The 24,850-nt window shown below is 29.5% G+C and overlaps 1 protein-coding gene across 1 annotated transcript in view; it reads left to right on the top strand.

Annotated features, from left to right (window-relative positions):
- Positions 1-24,850, top strand: part of LOC107443800 (solute carrier organic anion transporter family member 74D) — a gene marked incomplete in the record, with an annotated part of 148,079 nt that extends 123,229 nt beyond the window's left edge. Inside the window, 7 exon segments of the mRNA XM_071188450.1 lie at positions 6,112-6,348; positions 18,901-19,065; positions 19,855-20,050; positions 21,443-21,590; positions 22,685-22,845; positions 23,080-23,144; positions 23,982-24,850. Of these exon segments, the coding sequence (XP_071044551.1) occupies positions 6,112-6,348; positions 18,901-19,065; positions 19,855-20,050; positions 21,443-21,590; positions 22,685-22,845; positions 23,080-23,144; positions 23,982-24,262 (1,253 nt within the window).

Raw genomic sequence — 24,850 nt, 5'->3', positions numbered from 1 at the left:
ATATATATATATATATATATATATATATATATATATACAGATAGAGAGAGAGAGAGATGAAATAGACGTAAAGGTTCTCTTCAGGACGCATTATTTTACTAGAGTTATTTCAAAATAAAGAATAGCTATCCTTATATATTGCTCTTTATAATGCACCTGTGTCTCGAAATTACTTTAATTGCAAATTACTTTAAAATGAAAAAACTGAATGAAAAGAGTAGATTTTAAAGCTTTTAAAATGCATTCGATGAATTGACACTAATTTTTTTTAAAAACAAATAAGTATATAAAAAGGAAATGAATGTTATTGGCTCATTCTCAATACATACTTTTAAGTCTTGCTCATAATTATGTTAATTTTGGTTTTTACTAAGTCGCTAAATTAGCCGATAAAATAAAATATCTGTTTCCCTTTTTCCTTATTTGCGTCGGTAAAAAAAATCTTTCAAATTTCTTTAAATGTTAATAGTAACCAATGAGCACATTCTCAACAGATTTACGACGACATTTAAAATGAAAATGAACTTATAGTTTCATTTCAATGCACCAATGAAGATATGAATATTTAAATTCACATGGAAAAAAAAGTATTCATGCGGGTTTTTGAAGGAAATGAAATTCTCATTTTACTCTCTCAAAAAACCAGATCCTATAGATATCATGAATCTGTCGCGCATCAGGGTATCAGAAATGGGAGACGCGTCTGACTCATTAATATTCAAGTCACTTTCTCTTTCTTTACTTTGTATCATGTGACAAAAACCTTTCTGTTCCTGAAATGGTAATTTTACTTCACTTTTTTTTTTCATTTCAAGAAGCTTCTTTAAAAATAATTCATATGAAGATTTGTGTTAGAATGAAAGAAGTTACATTAAATAATTTTTTTATATATAAATTTTTATTTTGATCTTTATCTAAAACCTTTATGTCCTTTTACATAGAAAAAGAATGCTTCATCTACACTTAATGATTTTAAGCTTTATACAGTCAAACACCGCTATAGTGAACATGGTTTATAGTGAACTTCCGGATATAGTGAACGGAATATTCGCTCCCGAGCCTTGCTATACACATATAATATTATTTTTTGTGGATATAATGAGCCAAAAGAAGAGAGGAAATTGGATATTATGAACTTTTTCTTGCTTCGACTGATTTTTTCTTTATTTTTCGGTAATTTTGAAATTTCTACATGAAATACATATACCGAAGTTTTAAACCCATTTATTCAGTGGAATGTAGGTTTAAGCATTTTTTCATGTTTACCTCTTCTACCTCAGTTTCCCATCTCTCAATAAAGGCCATGTCTAAATTTTTTGTACGTAAAAAGGAAGAGTCACAAAATATAAAAGTTAACACATTTTTTGTTACTACCTATTACTTTTTAATCATTGTTGTATTTCTTTTTATGGGTTATTTATTTAAATAATGTGTTATAAAAGGGAACTGTTCGGAAAAATTAGTTAAAATTATTAGCAGTACGGATATAGGGAACTACCGGTTATAGTGAATCGAAATTTCGGTCCCCTGAAGGTTCACTATTTCGACTGTATTTAATATTTCTGTACGCGATTGGGTAATCGACACAGAATTCTGTATTTCAGTTAAAGGCTTCAAAAATCAAAAATGTAAAATGCGTTTTTGCAAAAAAGATTGGAGCCTGCTATAGCACAGTAATTAAAGTGTTGAGTTCTCACAGTAAAATGCTTGACCTTCTATAGTTGGTCATGACCTTAAGCTCATCCAGCTGCAGAACGATATGTGTCTGCTTGTTTGAAAAGTAAAGGCGGCTAGTGTGCAGTAAGTACTAGATGCATTACCAACATCATACTTATAGATATTAATTTGTGGAGACGTAACCTCCTTGACCCCCTGGCCGGCCTGTTTAGGAAATACTTTTACTTTTATTATGAGATCAATCTGACTTTTAGAGTCATAAGATTTCAAATCCGAACCCGCTAGAGGATAGGGTTCAGAAGATCGAGCGCTCGCTATTCAATTGGTGACCTGGGTTCGAATTCCAGCGATGGCTGGTCGATATGAATTTCGCAACCGGCTCGCACCGACCACAGTACTGACGTAAAATACATTCAGTGGCAGACGAATCATGGGTAAGAGTCCCCTTGCAGTTCTGGCTAACCGTGAGAGGTTTTCATTGTTTTTTCTCTCTATGTAATGCAAAATGCAGGTTAGTTCCATCAAAAAGTCCTGCATTAAGGCAAATTTTTCCCAATACCTGATCCAGGAATTCTGGATCAGGTATTGGATTAGATTCAAAATTACAAGACTACAGAGTTGAACATAGGTAGTCGTAAACTCAAAATTGAATCAGCTGTTCAACGACGGTTACAAAATAAAATAAAATCTGACCACATCATGTGACCTCTCATCACCGAATAAAATGCCCCTGGTTTGAATCATAGCAATAGCTGACTGATTTAATCCTGCCAATGCCTTAATCGATCACAGCTCTGATCTAAAAATATCCTCAGTAGTACACAGATCATGGATTAAAATTCTCTTTTCGTCGGGTTAACCATGGGAGGTTTTTGCACTTTTTCTCTCCATTGTAACGGAAGTGATGGTAGTTTCATCCAAAAAGTGCTCCTCGAATTCTAGTTTGTCCCAATGCTTGATCCAGGATTTTTTCGTGTTCTGGGTTGGGTTCAAACTTACATAGTTACGGAGTTAAACATTGATAGTAGTAAACGCAAAAATCGGTTTGCTGTTCAACACCGATTGTGAAATATAAAATAAAATGAAACTCGAGCCCGTGATATATACTTTTCAATGTGCCTGAGCACGCCGGAGTTGAGGATTTAATTAATAAGTTATCTGACTTATATTTTGATATCTAAAATCTGTTTTTATCTAACTTCTATTCGGCCTTCAATAAGTTAGATAAAAGGCATTATGCTAAGAGAAATCTTTAATGCATATATTATTCGGACTACATAATTGTTGGTTGAGATATATAATACTGCAGATCAAGGGGGCAAACAATTTATGTCCATGAAACTTGATGTATTATTATTTATATATTATTATATTCGCATATATATTATTATATATGTATTATTATATTTATAAAAAAAATATTTCAAGAAAGTTTATCTTTAGACTTTTTGACGTCTTTAGATAAGTCTAAGAAGACACAAAAGAAAAAATTTTGTCTGGTTATCTATCGATGTCCCGCTCATCCTGTAATTTGCTGTTTATATAAATAGCGTCGAAATCGAGTTTTTCCCTTCAAATTGTATTACTAGACCTTGAACCATCCTGTAAAAGTTAATTATATAAAATTGCTCATAAGACAAGATAGACAAGAATGCAGAGAAATAAAGTAAAGCCAATGTTTTGGATGATCTATGTATTTTATGAAATAATCTTGAGATCAAGTTTCTAAAAATACAATTAAATAAGGCTTTTAAAAAAGGACATTTCTAAGCTCACATTTCGAATTAGCAAAATGTAAGCAATTCTTTTTTGCGTTTTTGCTTTGGGTTGTTTCTATTTTTCTTTCTTTTTTTTTCGTCTAGAAATTATTTTAGGTGTTTTGTTTTTGTTTCCCGGAGTTAGCAAATAAAATTATCCGTTACTCCGAACTGATTAAAAAACGGAGCCGATAGTATTTATCCACTTTCCGTAACATTTATTAAACATTATTTATTTTTTAAGACTAAAGTTTTTAGAATTGCAATTACAGGAAAGTAGAGCAAAGCTCTCATAAAACATATTGGTGCTTGAGTATAAAGCTGTAAAAATAATTATAAACCCCCATATATAGGTAGTGCAGTAAGTTATAATATAATGCCTGACCAAGTTTGAATATTATGGGTTGGTATTAGGGGGTGATACGGGGCCATATATATGCACAGCTTTTAAAGTACAACGCCCTTTTTTTTTCTTTAATTATTTCCCGGGCTTCCTTTTGTATGGTAGTATAGTATGTTATAATCTAATACCTGACCAATTTTTTCCAAATTTTATTTATTTCCCTTTCATGTCTGTTTATGCGAATATAAATTGCCTACACAAAGAAAAAAAATCTGAAAAAATTACCTTACTGTATGGTAATGGCACTTCTGGAAAAAAAAAGTATCATTCTGGTAAATAAAATTAAAACATACTGTATTTAAGTCATTCATTTGGTAATATGGTAACGGTTTACCGGAAATTCAGATTTTTAAAAGTATAGCTCTTAATACTACACATTCGGTAAAAAATGCAAAACTGGAAAGTAAATTTCCTCGAATAAATGGTTTTTATGCCATTCTCCACCTGTAGTTTACCTGTAAGCTCCAAAATGTACATTTAACGCCGGATTTGACATTGGTTTATGACATATGCCATTTAAATTACTTTTAAAATATTCAGTGACTCACCGTACTGTATGTTGATGACATTTATGGTAAAAAAAAAACACGCATCTGGTTAGAAGACTGAAATATACGGTATTAAGCCATTCATTTAGTAATTTTTCCGTTCATATGGTATCTGTTTAGCGGAAATTCCGGTTTTCAAAAGTCCCGCAGTGGACTGATCAGCAGATCACCGAAGTTAAGCATCACTGGCTGCTGACAGTGTGCGGGGGGTGACCACTTGGATTAGTCTGCGTAGGGACCGAGGGTGTGCGGTTAAACTGTTTTACCGTAAAGTGCTCGACTTCGCGTGCAGGTCGTCGGGCTACCGAAGCGGTGGCGCCATCCCCTCTGGTTGTTGTTGTAGTTCATTTACGTAGCACTAGAGATGCACAATGGGCTATTGGCGACTGTCTGGGAAACATCCCTGAGGATGATCCGAAGACATGCCATCACAATTTTGATCCTCTGCAGAGGGGATGGCACCCCCGCTTCGGTAGCCCGACGACCTGCACTCGAAGTCGAGCACTTTACGGTAGAACAGTTTAACCGCACACCCTCGGTCCCTACGCAGACTAATCCAAGTGGTCACCCACCCGCACACTGACCGCAAACAGTGATGCTTGACTTCGGTGATCTGCTTGGAACCATGTCTTAACGATCAGTCCACTGCGGGACCCATCCCCTTTGGAGAGGATCAAAATTGTGATGGCATGTCTTCGGATCATCTTCAAGGATATTTCCCTTACCGTCGCCAATAGTCCATTGTGCAGCTCTAGTGCGACGTAAAGGAACTACAACAACAACAACAACTCTGGTTTTCAAAATTATAGTTCTTATTATCGCATGTTTACTAAGAAATACAAAACTGAAAAGTATATTTCCCCGAATCAAGGTTTTTTATGCCAGGGTTTTATGCTGTAGTTTACCAATAAGCTCCAAAATGTACATGTAACGCTGGATTTGACAATTAGCCTATGACGTATGCCATCTGAATTACTTTGAAATATTTTCAATGACTCACGGAAAAAGAACAGCTCTGGTTTTCAAAATTATAGTTCTTATTATCACATGTTTACAAAAAAATACAAAACTGAAAAGTATATTTCCCCGAATAAAAGTTTTTTATGCCATGGTTTTATGCTGTAGTTTACCAATAAGCTCCAAAATGTACATGTAACACTGGATTTGACAATTGATCTATGACGTATGCTATCTGAATTACTTTTAAATATTTTCATTGACTCACGGAAAAAGAAATCTGGTAAAATTACCTTACTGTATGGTAACGATATTTTTGATTAATAAAACATACAACTGGTTAAGAAAACCAAAATATGGGGTGCATGAACCATTCATTTAGTAATTTTTCCTTTCATACGAATATGGTAACGGTTTACTGGAAATTTTGGCTTTCAAAATTATACTTAATATCACACATTGTAAAAAAGGCAAAACTAAAAATTGAATTACGGAATTAATTGAATAAAATGTTTTTATGCCATGCTCTAAGATATTATGATATAATTACCAAACTTTACAACATTTACCAAATTTTATCGCCTACTATATAACCATATTTTCTTATTAATGTTACCAAAGCGCTTCGGTAAAAATTGCCGAGTTTTTTAGTGTTCCCATTGAGCCAGAAACATGGTAAATCATGCCATATTTTTTTCTCAGTGTATAATGTTTATTTGTAAGCTTAACTTGAGTTGATTTGAGTTAACTAATAATAATTGTTTTTCAGCTAACCCTGGAATAACAGCTGATGACCCTCAGTGGATCGGTGCTTGGTGGTTAGGTGTTTTCATTGTTGGAGCTGCTTTAATCATTACTTCTTTTCCAATGATGGCTTTTCCTCGAAACTTACCTTTAAAATCTCAGAAAAGTAAAAATAATGGAGTTGTATGCCCTAAACATCAACATCATCAATCGCCTGCCATAGTTCCCAAGAAACAAGCTAACAAAAAGCCTAGTTTGAAAGGTACGCTTTCGTCATTTTTTATGATTTAAAATGTTATAAGTGATTTTATTCTAAAGAATATTCGTATATCAACCTGAATTTTATCGAAAATGGACTTTTTTCGTTGTTGCTATTTCTAAAAGCTTATAGTGTATAAATTATGAGCCAACTCTCTGAGATTAGTCAGGGTTTTCTGCATCCAAGAACTTGTTTTTCAATGATATAAGTTTGAAAATGTAAAGCGTTGCAGGGAAATTTCAGTATATTTTTTTTTCTGGGGGGCTTACAGGTTTAAAATAATTTTTAGAACTTCAAATTTTTGTTGGTGCAGCAATGACCAATACAAAGTTGTATAACATGCAGCGCGGGTTTAAAGAATCGGACTCCAGTCCAGAGGGACCGGGGCATATGCAACGTTTTGAACTTCAATTGCTATTCTTTCAGGTGCGTTTAAAAGTTCGGGAAATAAAACAAATCATTGTAACAAAATACCCATGCATATCTTTTTAACTTAGCAACCAAAATTTATAACGTAAGACTTATCTTTTTTCTATCTCTCTTTTTCAATTTTTTATGAGCTTCAAAATTACAATTTTAAAATCAAACTCATAAAAACGCTGAAAAAATAAAGACAAAAAAAATTGACGCTACATTGTTAAGAATTCAATTGTCTACAATTTCTTAAAAACGAAGTGAAAACGGGTGAATATATATATCCGATGCTACTGGTGGTGCAGTTTCTAAAGGTAAGGCACTGTAAACAGTTAATTATTATATAACAGTTATTAAGATATAATACGACTTGAAGATTCTGCTGTGTATAACATTCTCCGTAACTCAACCTAAAATTCGAATTTCAGAAAATCATTTAAATACAATTTTTACACAATATAAGCTTTCAGAAAATGCAAACAAAGAAACGCGTGATTTACAGTAAAGTTCAGGATTGTGTTCCCCTTAAGGAGTATGTGTCATATGACTGATTCTTTTACACCAATATTAACTGCATAAGGAAAATACGACCAATTGATTTTGATGCGTTTTCTTCTATATTGAATATATTTGACTTAACTCCTTCATTTAACAAATTGTTATAGTCCGATTTAAAAAAAATATTGAATTATGTTATCGAAATAACTAAAATGTATGTTACAGATTTATATATATTCTGTATTGAATACAAAAGAAATGTATTAAACTCAATTCACAATTTTTTGAGATGTTTGATCGAAACTGTTTTAGAATTGAAATTAGAGACAAAACATCAGTCATATGGCATGTAATTTCCCCGCACTAAAGGTAGGAATGTTAATTATTCTAATTTCCTTTTCTATAACTCTATCATATGAAATACTGAAGACTAATTTTTGGCGAAACTATTCAAATACTAATTTCTTACGAAATGTCGATAAATTGTGTAGTTATTTATTTAAAACAAACTTATTTTCAATGGATGCATAAAGAACTTTTATTAGCTAGATACATTGATAAATAAATAATCTCAAGAAACAGAAGCGGAAAAATGTTACTTAATTAAAAACTTCATTCGCTTTAAAAATATACAAGTTAGAAATAACAGTTGACTTGTTTCAAGTACTCAAAAATAGGCACCTATTATAAAAACTTGACAGACGTGAATGAGACGAAACAATAGTGATTTGAAATATAAAAAAAAACGGACATAAATTGTTGTACATTGTTGGAATATTAGATATAAATTCAATTTCGACGATGGTAACATTATTTTCACTCCAGTAACCTCAGCTCATCTTGATGCGTTGGAATCTTGTTCTATTCATATAAATTCTGATCCATTGTTAACGACATTAGTTCCTCGCCACCTCTCCATAGTAAGTGGAAAGGCATTTTGCGCAGACTTGATTCTCTCGACCACTGGGCTTTTTCTTGTTCCGTTTTTCATATTTTTTTCTCTCTCAGCTTCTGCCATTTTTTTATTTTTGTTTCTCGCCTTCATATTTCCATTTTTCGTTAGCGACTTTACATTTCGTATATTTCAAATCACTTTAGTTTCGCCTCATTCATGTCTGAAAATCTTGCAAATGGGTGCTATTTTTGAGTGATTGAAACTTGTCGACTGTTATTTCCAACTTTTATATTTTTGAATGGAATGAAGTTTTTAATCAAGTTAATTGCGTCAAATATAAAATCCTTCTTCGATTATTTATTTTTCTAATGAGTTAAAGTATATCTCATTTATTTTAAATTTTCGTTCATAATCTTTTTTTTTCTTTTTTTTGGAAATGGTTTATTAAAGTTAAACTAATGTATTATTTTTTTTAATATACTTCTAAAAATTTACCGTGTTTTTCAGGAAATAAACTAACAAACGAAAGCTTTTAAGGCCTTTCTTAACTTGTAAATTTTCACTATGCGTATTTTAGTCAAAACTATACCTTCGTACAAGTTATAAAAGTAAGTGAATGCCAGTTGAATCAGTGACTTTGTAATATTTGAAATTGTTAGAAAATGATTTAATGACTGATTTTAAGTAAAAGAATTCTATTATTGTCATAAAGATACTGTGCCATTTAATTCAAGGTAAGATAATTCAACTATCTTTTTTTTCATATTATTAAGTCAGTAGTATTATGCATTAGCTGTAACTACACTATAAAAATTTTTGTTATACACACTGTACAAAATTTTGGTGTATAGTTGCCACCATTTTTGGTGTTAAAATAAACTAAAATTTTTGACAGTACATGTAGTCATATTTTTTGCTGTTGTAGTTATTATTATTATTTTTTATTTTTTTGTTTACTGATAACACATATTTAATGCCCATATGGATTGTTTTAAAAAACAAGAACATTTTGAATAATATATTCGCACAAATGCTTTCAAACAATTGTTATTTTGTCATTTTTATGTAATTCTTGCACGATAACTGTTTAAAATTGTACTTAGTATACCTCAACACCAAAAACGATTGCAACTCTATACCATTTTTTTACAGTATAGTTGTCCTAATTTTTGGTGCTGAAATAAACTAAATAGATTTCTAAGTACAAAAATGTAGTTATCGAGAAAAAAAATCATATAAAATTGAAGAAATAACAGCTTTTTTAAACAATTAGTGCGACGATATTACTAAACATGTACTTGCATTTTAAGCGAAATGGTTTTGCAATGAAGCCATAAATTGTTTCTATTGCGCATAAAGATATTTGTTGCCAGTCAAACAAAAATTGAATAAATAAATAAATAAAACTACATCAGTAAAAAAGTAAATAAAAAATGTGACTACATGGACTGAAAAAATTTTAATTTACGTCAACACCAAAAATAGTGGCAACTATACAGCAACATTTTTTACAGTACACTAACTCGTAAATATGAATTACGTCACGAAATACTCGCGCATCAGAGGGCTTTCAATTCAAGAACTTTTTTCACGCACTATAGCGCATTATTTAATCTTTTAAAAAGAATTTTAGAAACTAAATAGCAGCGAAACGCCTCCCTAATGCTACAATTCATCAAGATCTTTTCTATAAAATACAATTGCTATTGAAGACTGTCACAGACATCTTAGGAGGACGGCATTTACAAAAATGGTAAGTTTATAATCTAATGTTTTACTTTTTTGAATGAATTACTGTATAAACTCGAATATAAGTTTTAAAATTTTATCAAGTTCAATAAAGTGGCTTAATTAAGAATTTATTTTACTTCAAACCTTATACCTTCTTTATTCTCTCAAGAATTTATTTTACTTCAAAAAATATATCCTTTCAAGTATTTTAGCAAATTAAAAATAATTATAATTTGAACTCTTCCAATTAGTAAAGTATTTATCATTGCTTTCTTTAATTTGCAGAACCAATTATTGATAAATTTTTAAATATGAATGAAAAAAAATTTCAAACTACTCCTCTTTGATTTTATCTTTTAGCACAAATATGATTCCAATAATCTATAAGATTTTTCTAGTAGACTGTTTTTTATAATTAAAAAATACCAAAATATATTTTTGCTTGTAATTAGAGAGTCAGAAAAAATATATAAAGGGTCCAATCTGCATCAAAGAGTTTAACAGCCAATCACAACAGCCTTATATGTTCTAAATAAACTTTTTTCGTGTCTTCTTATTATCATTATTTATTTTGCAATGCTTCAGTTCTTAACATACATCAGTATACAAAAAATAGTACTATTTATATAGCAGTAATAGAATTTTCTATTATATATTTACTATTATAGCACTATTTTCATAGCAATATTAAATATCAACAATAAATTAGAGAGCTTCAACAGCCCTCATAGTTTGTCTCATCACCAGAGTACCAGCGTGTATATATAATAATAGCATTTCTACATAAATCTTTCTCAAAAAACATATTCCTAAAATATGCGAATATTTTTTATGAATATCACTAATATTTTCTTAAAAACACAACTACTACTAAAATGACATCATAAAACAACATTAACCCCATATCGTCTTTTAACCGTGAGTTTTTTAAGAAAAAACTTCTCTATCATTGTTATTCGAAGCGTCCTTAAGATGTGAACTATTTTACAAGGGACATGGGCTTTTAAATGTCTTTTTTTTATTATTATTGTCATATAAATTATACGGAGAAGAATTATTTTAATTAACGTCTTATTTTTTAAAATTTTAAAAAAGTCAGTTTAACAATCAAAGATTAACTTCTGGAAATAAAAGTTCTTTAAAATCATGAATAGATCAATTGTTGTTGTTGTTGTCATCGGTCATTAAGGCAAAGGGGATGCGATTGTTCTTGTTTTCCAGTGGCTCCATCTATGGCTAATAATTCTACTTCTGCCACACCCGCTTATAAGGCGGACCCATTCATTCATCCACAGATTGTAATTTTGACCTGAACCACAGAACAATCAATCTCCAATTCAGTAACCCCAGAGATATTTATTTGTTATGGGAACATGGAGGACTTTGTGACCAGACAGATTTAACGTAAACCAGTCATAATTTATTACACTGGGAGTCTGGAATCGATCAGTGATTATAATTTACTTACCATTGGAAAAAAAGAGCTTTTCGAAAAATTTTTAATTAAAATAGAAATTATTTTCCAAAAAAAATTCTATAATCCTCAAAAATTCGGTAATTCAACATATTTCGATTCATCGTATCAACATCACACATTATGTATCATGAACTTAGAAATTCTTATCACCACTTATTTGATACAGTTTACTTATATTCTAGTGTGTACATTTCTCTATTATTTAATTCAATTAATCAATAAATGTATAATTAGTTTACTAATTTTTAAATTCCTTTTTCAGGTTACCTACTGGAGCAATTCAGAACGAAAACTTTCAGGAACAGTCTGAAGGCAGGATGTCAAATTATAAAATTCAAAAAGTCAACGGAAGTTAAAATTCCTCCTTTGCTGAAGATTCAAATGAATTATTTGATCGTTGATAGTTTATAACAAGAAATCTGGAGTACCTATTTTTGCTGAATGATAGAAATTTCGATCGAATTTCTGCAATGATTGAATTTCTGAATGATCACTCCTCAGAATAAATTTCAGTTACAAGTGAACAAATTACATAGTGATTCAAATCGGAGTCAATTGAAAAGGAAATTCTGACAACCGTTCCAGCAACTTTTTGCGAAAATTCTGGCGACTGGTTATGTGCATTTTAAGTCCATACAAAATTTGTCAAAGATCCTGGTTCTCCACTGAAGACTTCTGAATTGGTATTTTTCTGTTATAAAACTATGCAGGATGTTCTTTAATCATCACCTTTAATATCAATTTTAAGAATCTTTGTCAAAAAATATGCATTTTAGGGTTCACAAATTAACATTTAATCGAGGAAAACTCAAAAGCGCTTTCAAAATTTGGTAAATCACCATTTTGGAAAGGCTGGATTTAAAACATAAAAACCAGTTGGAATGCTGGCTAATAAGTGCTAGTCACTTTTTACCTGCTTTCAGTGTCCTCTGTCAATCAAGCAATTTTTGTTGTTTTTTATCTTAATCTTCTTTGTTAACGAATCATTAGATTTTGATAACAATATTTTTTTTCTTTGTTTTTGCATTAGTTTGTGATCCATAAGTGTTATTTTATTCTCCATGTCTGAGAAGGATTTTGAAGATATACACTAAGAGCAGTAGTTACGGAACACCTTACATATATTTTTTAGAAAATTATTTACAGGTATGATCATCTGCAAAAAAAAACATCTATCTAGAAGTTTAAGGAGAGAAAAAAACAACAAACTAAGAAGAAAATCACAGAAAGTAATTTTTTAATGGCAAGAATAATTCCAAATAAAAGCAATAGTTTAATTTCACATTAAATTTTAAATCTATTTACAATAAGGGAAGAGTGCAATCGAATCTGTTCAAAAAAAAGTTTTTTTTACTTTTTTTTTGAAAAATGTATTTTTTATGTCATACTGTAATTTTAACAGTTCTGTACACTAATTTCATGTAATACTGTAAAACTATTTACGTGTAATAGGAACAGCTTAACAAGGAATATATTTATAATTGCAAGAAAGAAAGTGATGTAAAGTAGTTATACATAAAATTTAAAAACTAAAAATCTACAACAAATATTAGGATTATTTTTAGCTTTTAATAATTACAAACTAAGTTCAGAGCAAAAAGTTATTCCCTAACTCGGACCTATTCCTGTACTTTTTCAAAATTATAAACTTTTTTTAAATTATTTATAGGCACAGAAAAAATATTTTTTTTAAAAATAATCTCGCTTAATTACCAGCAAGTTGAAATTTTCTGAAAACTGTCTATTTCTCAGTAGAATACGATACCTTTTTAGCTGCTTATAATTCCCAAATTTAAATACTTCTGACTTTTCAATTAGTAAATTAGTTTTTAAAAAAACAATTATATAGCTTAATTATCAGAACATTGATATTTTTATGAAAACTGTCCGGTTTATAGTCGAATACAATACAAGTTTTCAATCTTGATAATTCATTCATTTAAAAAATACCTGAACTACTCAGACAAATATATTTATGATTAATAATCAACGACAGATTCATTAATATGTACTAACAAATAATTCATCCCAAAGTATATATTTATCGATGTTTGGCAAATGGTATGGTTTTCAATGAAGTCATAAATTGATTATAATGCGCATGAAAATGTGTGTTGTCAATAGAGAAGTAAACAAAAAAATTAATTAATTATTTAATTAATAAAACTATAACAATGAAAAAGTAAACAAAAAATGTGACTGCTTGCACTGTAAAAAAATTTTAGTTTACCTCAATATCAAAAATAGTAGCAACTATACACCAAAACATTTTACAGTGTAGGCTATCGTCAAAAAAAGAAGTTATTATTTCTCTATTGGTACTAAAATTTTATATTTTTATTGCAAGCAAAATATTGAAATTTGTGTTTCTTTTCTTAAGATTGATCAAATTCGTTTTTTTTCCTGCAAAATTTATTACGACTGTATTTTCTCAAATCATAAACTAAACGTACAACAAAATAAAAAAAACTACCTAATCCCCAATGATGTTACCGAACATAATTTCGTTCTGAATAGCTGGCGTTTCGAGCGTAGGAGTTAAGATAGCTGGAGGTAGACTATTTAATAAGATTACATGCTGTTCAACAATGACAGCTGCTTTCATTCTACAAGTTGTAGACATGTAAAAGGATGTATCAAGGACAAAACTTTTAATATTTTTAAAGGAAATAAAAAGAGAGAATTTTTTTGCTAGAAATGAAACGACTCATTCTAAATAATAATCTATCTAATAGTAAAGAAAAATTTAAAAAAAACTTTTTTGACAGCTCTTTTACAACAATTTTGCCTAAAAAAAAGACTTAAGAGTCATATAGCGTTTAATTTGTCACGATAAATATTATTTTTATACTTACATTTTATCTAAATATTACCTATGGTCGTAACGATAAGTTGTCTTAAAAGTTGGTCGGTTGTCTTCATTAGAATTATTATTAACGTATTATTATTATAATATATAATATCAAATATATAATATCAAATATAGAAATTTTCAACAAAATATTTTTAAAGAAAGCCTTTTTGAAAACTATTTTACACCAACTATGTCTGCAAAAGGGACTTAAAAAACATCTAGCACTTTATTTGCGAGGAAAAATATCATTTTTGCACTTACACTATTTCAGAATATTACATATCTAATTATTACATATGGTCGTAACGATAAATTGTCTTTTGACGTAATAAAATGTTTTAATTAGAATTATTATAAACGTATTATTATTATTTATACCAAAAACCGAAGTTTTTAACAGAATATTTTTAAAGAAAACCTTTTTTAAAGCTATTTTACACAAACTATGTTCATTTCTGAATCTTACATTTAGTCATAACGATAAGTTGCCTTTTGAAGTAACCTAGTCTTAAATTAAACTAGTATAAATATGTTATATTATACATATAATCAATATTTTATATTCTCTGAGTTTTGTTACTTATTGTTTTAAAAATTTTTTAACAATAGAATAAACTTACCCTTATCGTTTCGGGAAAACAACTAGTTTAGTATCTGTTTAATAAATATGTTATGGCAAAAATCCCAAAGAAAAATAGTAGTAATATTTTCTAAATCAAATAAATTGTTTCAATCGAAATTTCATATTTTAATCATAGACTAATTTTAACTAATTATTTCAGATGGTTTTTAACTTATCATTTCATTGCATTGCAAATAAAACTAGATATACTAGTTACTATAAATATACTTTGTTAAAAGTATAATCATTAATCTGTCCATCTTTTACCGAGAAACAGTTGCCCAGAACAGATACCTTTGGAGACTTTAGTCAGACTTTTCTTTCAGTGATAAAACACTCCCTCCCCTCCCCCCAAGGAACTGAAAAGCAGGGGGGGGATATTAGTTTCTATTGTAAGGAAATATTAGCTTCAATAAATAAAATTAGCTTCTATTGTATGGTTTTCTATTGCAAGGAAAGAATATAGGATAAGGTTTCATTCCCACCATTTACCTTCCAACACCAGTTTTCTGAAAAATGTCTTTCAAACATGTATTATAAATAGCTTAATACTTAGTTATAATCAAATAGTTTTACACAAAATTGCGGATACTTAATGCTATATATTTCAGATAGTAATCAGAAAAACTACATTGTTTTTGTAGGTTACTACAACTACTTTGTTACAAATGTAATTAACTACAAGTACCTTTATTTAAATGCAGTGACTACAAACTACTTTCGAATTTTAGTTACTACTTCATTACTTAAAGGAGACGAACTTCGTTGAGAAAATTAATTATGAAATTGTTTTGAATAAAAAATTGGCTGATATTAAACATGAGGAATTATTAAGAAATATTTATTCATGTTTACATGAGCCAGTTAATTATTCTATTATATTTTTTTTTTCAAATTTATTCATTTAACCAACTTTTTATGCCTTCCTCGGCAGCGAATATTTAAGTTTAAAAAAAAGCTTGGAAATTATTAAATACTTGCAGTTTTCTTTAGTGTTTAATGCTTTTTTATTTCCCATAAGAAATTAAGAACACCGAAAATATGCTCCCTTCCTTTGAAATAAAATCAATGATACACGAGTGTACATTTGCATGTGAAAGTATACCTAAAGTGGTCAGTTATTCATACAAAAAATACAAACACAAAAACTTTTGTGATTAGGCGTAAATTGTTCATAGAATTATGCATTTTATTTTATGTATAAGAACATTCACTAGAAATAAAAGCAAATAAACTCTGCTAACAAGCTAGTTGTCTCATAAATATTGTTATTACTTATCGAAAATATGTTCCTGAGTCATGAAAAACCTTACGTCACCTTACGGAACCTTACGTCATGGAAAACCTTACGGAAATGTATGGAAAACCTTACGCCTGGTAATAAAATCGTACGAAACGAAAAAGGTGGCGCTTTATTTGTTTTACAAGTTCTTACCTTGTGGAAAAAAATATCGTGAATTTATTTACTCTAATACTTGTTTTTAATTGTTACAATTAAAACATTCTAAAATCATCGGGTAGAGTAAAAAGTTTTGCGCCAAGAGGAGATATCTCCGCGCCAACAGCAGCCATTCCAGTGGTAGTTAGCCTTTCTCCAATCGGGTTTTTGCATTCTAAAGCTGAAAGTTGGAACTACACAACTGTGCAATTTGTTTCCCAAAACTTTATTATCTTGTGTTATCTTTATAAACTTTATTATCTACACCAAAATGCAACATCCACCATACAAGCCAGACATGGCGCCTTTCGATTACTATCTGTTTTCATATCTGCAGCTGCATCTTGATGGCACAATCTTCCATTCAAATGATGAGGTCGATCGCTTTCTGGATTCGCGCAAGCCACAGTTCTTCGCAGAAAGGATTGAAATGTTGCCAAAACGCTGGTAGATCATTGTTGGCTTAAATGGAGATAACTATCCTCCTTAGCTTTGATGATTTTGCATGTATCTATCATTTTACAAAATTTTTTTTTTTTTTTTTTTTTTTTTTTTTTTTTTTTTTTTGGTGGAAAACTTTTTACTCAACCCGATATTAATATAACGTAGACGATATCAATATACATAGACACATCATCATTTAAGATTAGCAATTTAGCAATATGGTTTCGAAACGGTTTCCTAAATTTGGCAACGATTCAAAAATTATATCTGTGCATATAATAATATCTATATAGACTTTCTATAATTTAGTATGGTGTTAAATAACACAGAATCACTAAGTTTACGTAACTGTAGAAGTGTTGTATTATATGGTTAGTGCTTATACAGGGAAAATACATACTAAGCTACCAGGAGCGACCAAAGAATTTTTTTTTAGAATGGTGAAACCTGGAAAAATTTTCCCTTCGATTATTTCAAACATTATAACTATACATAAAATAATATGTGTACAGTTTTCAGCAATTAAATATAGAGTTAAATGACATTTTGATTGCCAAGTTTCTATAACTGTAAGAGTCTTTTACCGCATGGTTAATGCTTATAGAGTGAAAACACATACTACGCTACCAAGAGCTTCTGCACATGTTTTTTTCAGAGTGGTGAAACTTGGAAAAACATTCATTGAAGTATTTGAAAAATTATATCTATACATATAGTAATGTATGCATAGATTATCATAAATTTATTATGAAGTCAAATGACATAGCATTTATTAAAATTTTCACAAATTATATCGATACAAGTAATAAAATACAAACGTACAAATTTCAAAAATTATATTAATACATATAATATTTGTATAGGTTATCAGCAATTTAATAAATGGTTAATAACATTTTGCTCCCCATGATTCTATTACTGCAAAAGTGTTTCACTGCATGGTTAATGCTGATACAGTGAAAGCACATACTACCCTACCACGAACGTTCACAAAAGTTTCCTCTGAGTGGTGAGATCCGGAAAAACATCGATTCAAGTATTTCAAAAATTTTATCGATACATAAAATAATATGTACCGTAAACCGGGGCGAGTCTACCCATTTTTTCAGTTTGTCCACTTTCAAGTGGTCAAACTTTTGTAAATATTAAAGAAAAAAGAATTTTAATAGGTGTTTCGGAATCGCTATTTATCCCTCTTTAAAGCTGTGAAATCGANTCTGAACTAAGTCCTCCGTCGGTAAAAAAATTTTTATTTGCAATTTAAAATAGTGAAAATTAAATAAAACTAAAATGGGTAGACTCGTTCTGGATGGGTAGACTCGCCCCGGTTTACGGTATATAGATTGTCAGCAATTTAGTATGAGTTCAATAACATTTTTATCGCCAAGTTTCTATAACTGTAAAACTGTTTCACTGCATGAGAAGTTCTTATACAGAGAAAGTACGTATACAATGCTACGCGGAGAAATTTTTCTGAGTGGTGCCACCAGAAAAGAACATTTATACAAATGTTTCAAAAATTATGAATTAATTCTTCATTTTATTTATCTTACAATCTTTTACAAGTAATATATTATTATTTATTTATTCTTTTATTTTATCTAAGCGTCAATTTTATATTTGTAGCAATACATTAGTGACAAAATATATAAAGTTCTACTGGCGGGTAACGCTGTCCTAAAAACTAGATCAGGTAGAAGTACTAATATAATATCACTTTAACTGTCGTAAAGAGTGACTATGAGAATTTCAATTGAGAAAATTTCAGAATAAGTAATTCAAAAGTATTTAATATAAAAAATGGTGAATTATTTTTTAGCATTTCTTGGAGAAATTATTCATTAAAAACTTACATTTTCCTTTCTCTTATTTTACATTTTTTTAATTACATTTTCCTTTCTGAAATTTCAGAATAAGTAATTCAAAAGTATTAAATATAAAGCATGATCAACTATTTTTTGGCATTTCTTGGAGAAATTATTTATAAAAAAAATTACATTTTCCATTTTTTTAATTACATTTTCCTTTCTAAAATTTCAGAATAAGTTATTCCAAAGTATTTAATTTAAAGTATGATGAATTATTTTCTGGCATTTCTTCAAGAAATTATTCATTAAAAAATTACATTTTCCTTTCGCTTATTTTACATTTCTTTAATTACATTTTCCTTTCTCTCATTTAGACTTTCCCACTGCCTTGAAAAGACTTCTTAAGAATGATATTCTTCTCTACAGAACAGCTAGCAGTGTTTTGCATATATTACCTATTGCTGGTCTTTATACTTTTCTACCAAAATACCTAGAAAGCCAATTTCAACTAAGTGCTACAAAAGCTAACATGATCTCAGGTAAGATCCTTTTTCGTACTTAAAAACACTTTCAGTAAATATTTTAAAAAAATAATGGAATTGTGTATAAATGCTTCTCATTAATTAAAAAATGTAACTTATCTTTAATATCAATAGTTGCTAAATTTTCGCAGCACAAAAATCAAAATTTTAATTAAAACTTGTCTTTATTACTATTTGTATCACAAATGACTTGTGTACAGTAATTACAAATTTTGCAAGACGTTACAGTTTCTCCTAACTCTAACGCTATTTGAGTTTCACAACGGATGTGTGAAAATTCTCCAACATATCTCATCTTCGCTAAAGGGTAGGTTAACGTTACAGCTAACGCAAGATAAACTATATGCTAAATCTCTCTAATAATTGCAAGCAGATATGTTGTGCATATATGGGAAGGATATTAATAATACGCTTGAGAGTCGTGATAGCTCAGGGGTCATCGTATTCCAATGAGGTGAACCGGGTCCGAATCCCAGAGATGGCTGGTATTCCGCATCCGGCCTGCACTGACCACAGTGCTGACGTAAAATATCCTCAGTGGTTGACGAATCATGGGCTAGAGTCTCCTAATTGGTGGAATGCACTGTAATGTGTTTGTACGTTCATTAAAAAATGTTTTTCAAGCATGCTTCACCACTATTTTACTTAAAGCCCTAGTATTATTTCAAATTTTCATTTAATGTTGACATTTTATTCAGCTAAAGTGTTTAGTTCTTATTCTCGTATCTTTACCCAAACTTAGTGTATTAAAATATAATTTTGTTTATATTTGTTATAAATTTTTAGGGATGGCTGGAATCCTCGTTATGGGTGCTGGAATCTTTGCCAGTGGTTCATTTATGCGATCCTTTAAACCTAGTGCGAGATTTGTCGCAAAATGGATAGCTGCATCTGCTTTAGCTTATTCAATTGGTATGATAATCCTTATGTGGGTTGGATGTCCTCTCAATAATTTTGTTGGATTAGACGAGGTTAATCCAGGGTAAGTTATTCCTCTCTCTTATCTTATTCCATTTATAACATAAAAATTAAAGTTCTGTTTTCGGAAATTGGTTCATAGGATTTGGGGGTCATATATGATCAAAAAATCCTTTTTAAAAAGTTATCTAGTAGTGCAACAAATCAAGAATATTAAGCTATCTAGTAGTGCAACAAATGAAGAATATTAAGTTAACTAGTAGTGCAACAAATCAAGAATATTAAGTTATCTAGTTGTGCAACAAATCAAAAATATTAAGTTATCTAGCAGTTCAGCAAGTCAAGAATATTAAGCTATCTAGTAGTGCAACAAGTCAAGAATATTAAGTTATCTAGTTGTGCAACAAATCAAAAATATTAAGTTATCTAGTAGTGCGACAAGTCAAGAGTATTAAGTTATCTAGTTGTGCAACAAATCAAAAATATTAAGTTATCTAGTAGTGCGACAAGTCAAGAGTATTTTTAACAAAGTAGTTCGTCAAACTGAAATTAAACTATCATATTCAATCAGCCGTGAGCAAATTAGAAAAATAGTTTTCTCAAAACTTTAAAGTTAATGCACAAAAAAATAAATAACGAAACGGAACCCCCTGAATAACTTTTGATCTAAAGAATCGGATCTTCACGTTCTAGGATTCAATCTTAATGGAAGATGACCCCAATTATGATAATAAATTACTGTTGACGATATTTTACGTTATGAAATCAGACACAAAAATGTACCTATTTTCGACGAATTTAGAATTCTGACCCCGAAAATATAAGGGCAGCAGCAAGCTGGGAATACCAATAGTTTGATCATGAGAGTGGTCCTAAGTTTGCACCTCTTCATGCTAATTTTATTTTTTGCGTATTTCGCCACATCTCGATAACTTTGTAAGCGAACTGAAAATTTTTTGAACATAATTATAAAATTCGTTTATCCAAAGATAATTCTATGCAAAAAAAATATCTTATAGTAAACATTTATTATATTTTATTAAATATTAGTCGAAAAGAATTTGAGTTGTAAGGTATACAATTTTTAACATCGTTTTAAAGAATGTAATTTTACATGGCAAAATACAAAATTTGAGTGAAATCGATCAAATAGTTCTTGAGAAATTGAATTTTAAAAGTACGACTTTTTCAAAACTGTGGCTGTTCTTCACATTGACCATTTTCTGAAAGGCGCTGGCTAAAAATAAGCTAAACGTGACCTAACAGTCATGGATAACTGTTTCTAACTCCCAACAGTTATTAAATAGCACATTATTCACACAAAAAAACCCACAGAGATTTCGAAAATCAGCCTTAAAGTCCTAATATCAAGTGATTTTTTAATCCATTAGTTTAATGTCCATACAAACCTTATAACAAATAATATTTTTATACAAACCTTTTATAACTATTTCAGGAGACCCGGAGGTTTAGCTGTCCAAGCATGCAATGCTACTTGTGAATGTAGGTTAGGAGAGTTTGCACCGATTTGTGCAACTGATGGAAAAACATATCTATCACCTTGTGTTGCAGGTTGCACTAAAGTGAAAGAAGCGGGTGATGATGTAAGTTTTTCTCTTGACATCTAAATATTTTTGCCAAATATTCATATTTATATTAAAAATCTAGCAAAATATTTGTAAAGTGTTAAAGAATCATCACTTTTGATATACATTTTTAGAATCTACCTCTAAAATGAAATTGCCAGAAGTTATCTATATTTAAGAGAAGAAAAACAATAAAATCTGACTATTTATTATCAAAATAAATCAAATCAAATAACGAAATAAAAAATTTTAAACCAATTTATTTATCAAATAAAATAAAATGCATATCAGTTTAATGTGAAAAATAAAATTGTTATTGATGATATTAATGATAAAATTGTTATTATCAGATTTATTTTGATAACGATTCATCAGAATTTGATAAACTTTTTCACGCTAAATTTTAATTTCTGGTTGCGAGTGAGCAAATGGTTTCCTAATTTTATTTTATTTTCCATAGCTATTTTAAAAATACACATTAAAATGCTACCTACTAAACATTCTGTATAATTCTATGACAACTTACACCAAAACCTTTTTCAACTGAAATAGCTCTGGATTCACTTTAACATGTACAAAAATTAATAAATGACAGTAGTGATAGCACCCAGGTCCATAGCTGCAGATTATACAACACACATAAGCGCCAGTTTAAAGCGTTAAATAATTCAACTGTGAGGTTGATATTTTTTAAATTTAAAAAGATTTTTTAAAAAATAAACATTTTTAAACTTTACGTTTATTTTTAAAATTTATTACAGCTTAAAAATTTGATAGTAAAAAAATTGGTATTAAATACATTTTTCACTTTTAGGTTGTATTATGCATTCTTCAATCTATTTACTTTTTACTTCAAAATTCAAAAATTCTCAGTTTATAACAAACTTGAAAAGACTTGTCAAAAACCTTTTTTTCTGTGCGTCCTGTTACCATTTCCAATAGTTAAAAATGTTTCGTGTAAATGTATAGATCATCTGATTCCTAGTTCTCAAATAAAATAATCATTATAGTAATTGAAAATATGTACAAGATTTTTGAATTGTTTAAATATAAAATAACTTAATTGAATATACATAATAAATTATATTTCATTACATACATTTTTGTTTCAGTACACATACATGGACTGTCAATGTTTGGGTGAAGGAGTTACAGCCAAAAATGGGTTTTGCACGATGGAATGCAATAATCTTACTTGGTATATTGTAATATTTTCCTTTTTTGTACTTATCCATTCAACCTCAGAAGTTGGCTCAATGCTTCTTACTTTAAGGTCAGTATATTTAAATTAATTAAGTTTAAAATCCTAATTGAATTCAATTAGGCTGAATTTTGAACCTAATTCAATTTAATTAGGTTGAACTTAGAACCTAACTGAATTCAATTAGGAATTGAACTTTGAACCACACTGAATTCAGTTAGGGGTTGATTTTTAAACCATGTTAACTCTATTAATATTCTTTCCTTGCGTACAGTAAGTAAAAAAAAAAAATTTAACTTTTTTCAGATGTGTAGAGCCACAGGACAAAGCTATGGCCTTGGGTCTGATCTCATTTGCCATTGGATTATTTGGTTAGTTTAATTTTAATAATCTATATAAATATTTTAAAAAAATGATGAGGTATCTCCATAAATGTTTTCATGTTATAACCATAATTTGCCATCTTTGCTTATTATTAAATAAAACAATTTCAAAAATTTAATTCAGTAATTTTGTTTGATGTTATCTAACTTAAGTAATCCCAAACATAATTTGATTAGCAAGTTTGATATTATTCTATTATTTAATTAAACTATTTCTATAAAATATTTATATTCAAATAGCAAGACAATGCAAAAAATTATTTAGTAGTAGTTAATAAAACATAAATATCTATTTTTTAATAATCGACACAAATTTTTATAATAGACACATCTAGTACAAAAGTACTGATTAGTTCAAATCTTAACCAATTTAATTTAAAATATTTCTTAGGATTTCCAAATTTAAGGGAAAAAATAAAATTCAGAACATAAAAAATGAAGAAAGAAACAATAGTTTACTTTATAACAAACGATAATAATTTGAAATAAACAGTATATTGATTCATAAAATCCAAGACTTTTATATATAATTTGGAAACTTGAAAACAAACTAAAACAAAAAAGTTGGCAGCCTGTTGCACAAAAGGACTGTAAATAAAAGCAAAAGTTGCCAATTGATGGCACTTTACGCTGTAATGAGTGATACAAATAAAATATATGTTAAAAGATGAGACTGTACTCTGTTGTATCAATAAAGAGTTCTTGCACAGTGAAGAGTTACCCTTGATTTATATTTACAGAGTAAAACACCATCTGTTAGCAACTTTTGTAACTTATTTATTTCATCTTTAAAAAATAGTTAATTTCTGCAATGATTTGTTGCAGGAAATGTTCCTTGTCCAGTAATTTATGGTGCAGTGGTAGACTCTACATGTCTGTTTTGGGAAGACAATTGTGGAGAGCCAGGAGCCTGCCGTCTATATGACCCTATGAAATTTCGAATGATGTTTCATGGTCTTACCGCCATCATTATGTTTGGTGCTTTTATTGTTGATGCTTTTGTTTGCTACAAAGCTTCCTCTGTTAGATTTCATGATGATGAAGCTCCTGTAGAAGCAAGACCACCCCCACTGCCGATACCTCCTAACTCTGAGTCAGCAGTGTGAATGTTCTCAAGATAAACTTGTCATTATATATTTTAAGTCATTTTATCATCTTCCACGACTATCCTAAAACTTACTAAAAACTGCAGATTTTCAGTTGCAGTTGACAAGGAGAGATACAGATCTTTATAAACACATAATTTTTATTTAACATACAAAAACAATTTTATCGAAACAATTGTTGAGATTTTCTCAAACTTTTGAGAGCTGAGCACTGTACTGAATACTATATTATTTGTGAAAAGTCTTCATGTTTTATGTTTTTGTTGTTCCTTTTTTATCAAAATCAAAAGTTGCCATAATTTTATGAATATTTTTAAAAATGCAATGTGTTCTCCAATGAATATGGAAAATTTATGAAATGTGTTGAGTGAAGTGTACAACTTTTTTGTTTGTGTATATATGTATCTATGCATATATTATGTATGTTACTTAAATGCTACATGTAATCTTGTGAATTTTCATGTAAAATTTTTAATGAAAGATATTTTCTTTTTAACTCTGCTACTTGGAACTAAAAATTGCAAGTAGGGAATCAAATTTGGAAAGGTACTTACAAATTTAAATAAAAAACAATTATGAACCTTTTAA

Source organism: Parasteatoda tepidariorum, chromosome X2 (genome assembly GCF_043381705.1).
Source record: "Parasteatoda tepidariorum isolate YZ-2023 chromosome X2, CAS_Ptep_4.0, whole genome shotgun sequence".
NCBI classification, from domain to species: domain Eukaryota; kingdom Metazoa; phylum Arthropoda; class Arachnida; order Araneae; family Theridiidae; genus Parasteatoda; species Parasteatoda tepidariorum.
This window is presented reverse-complemented; position numbering and strand designations above follow the sequence as displayed.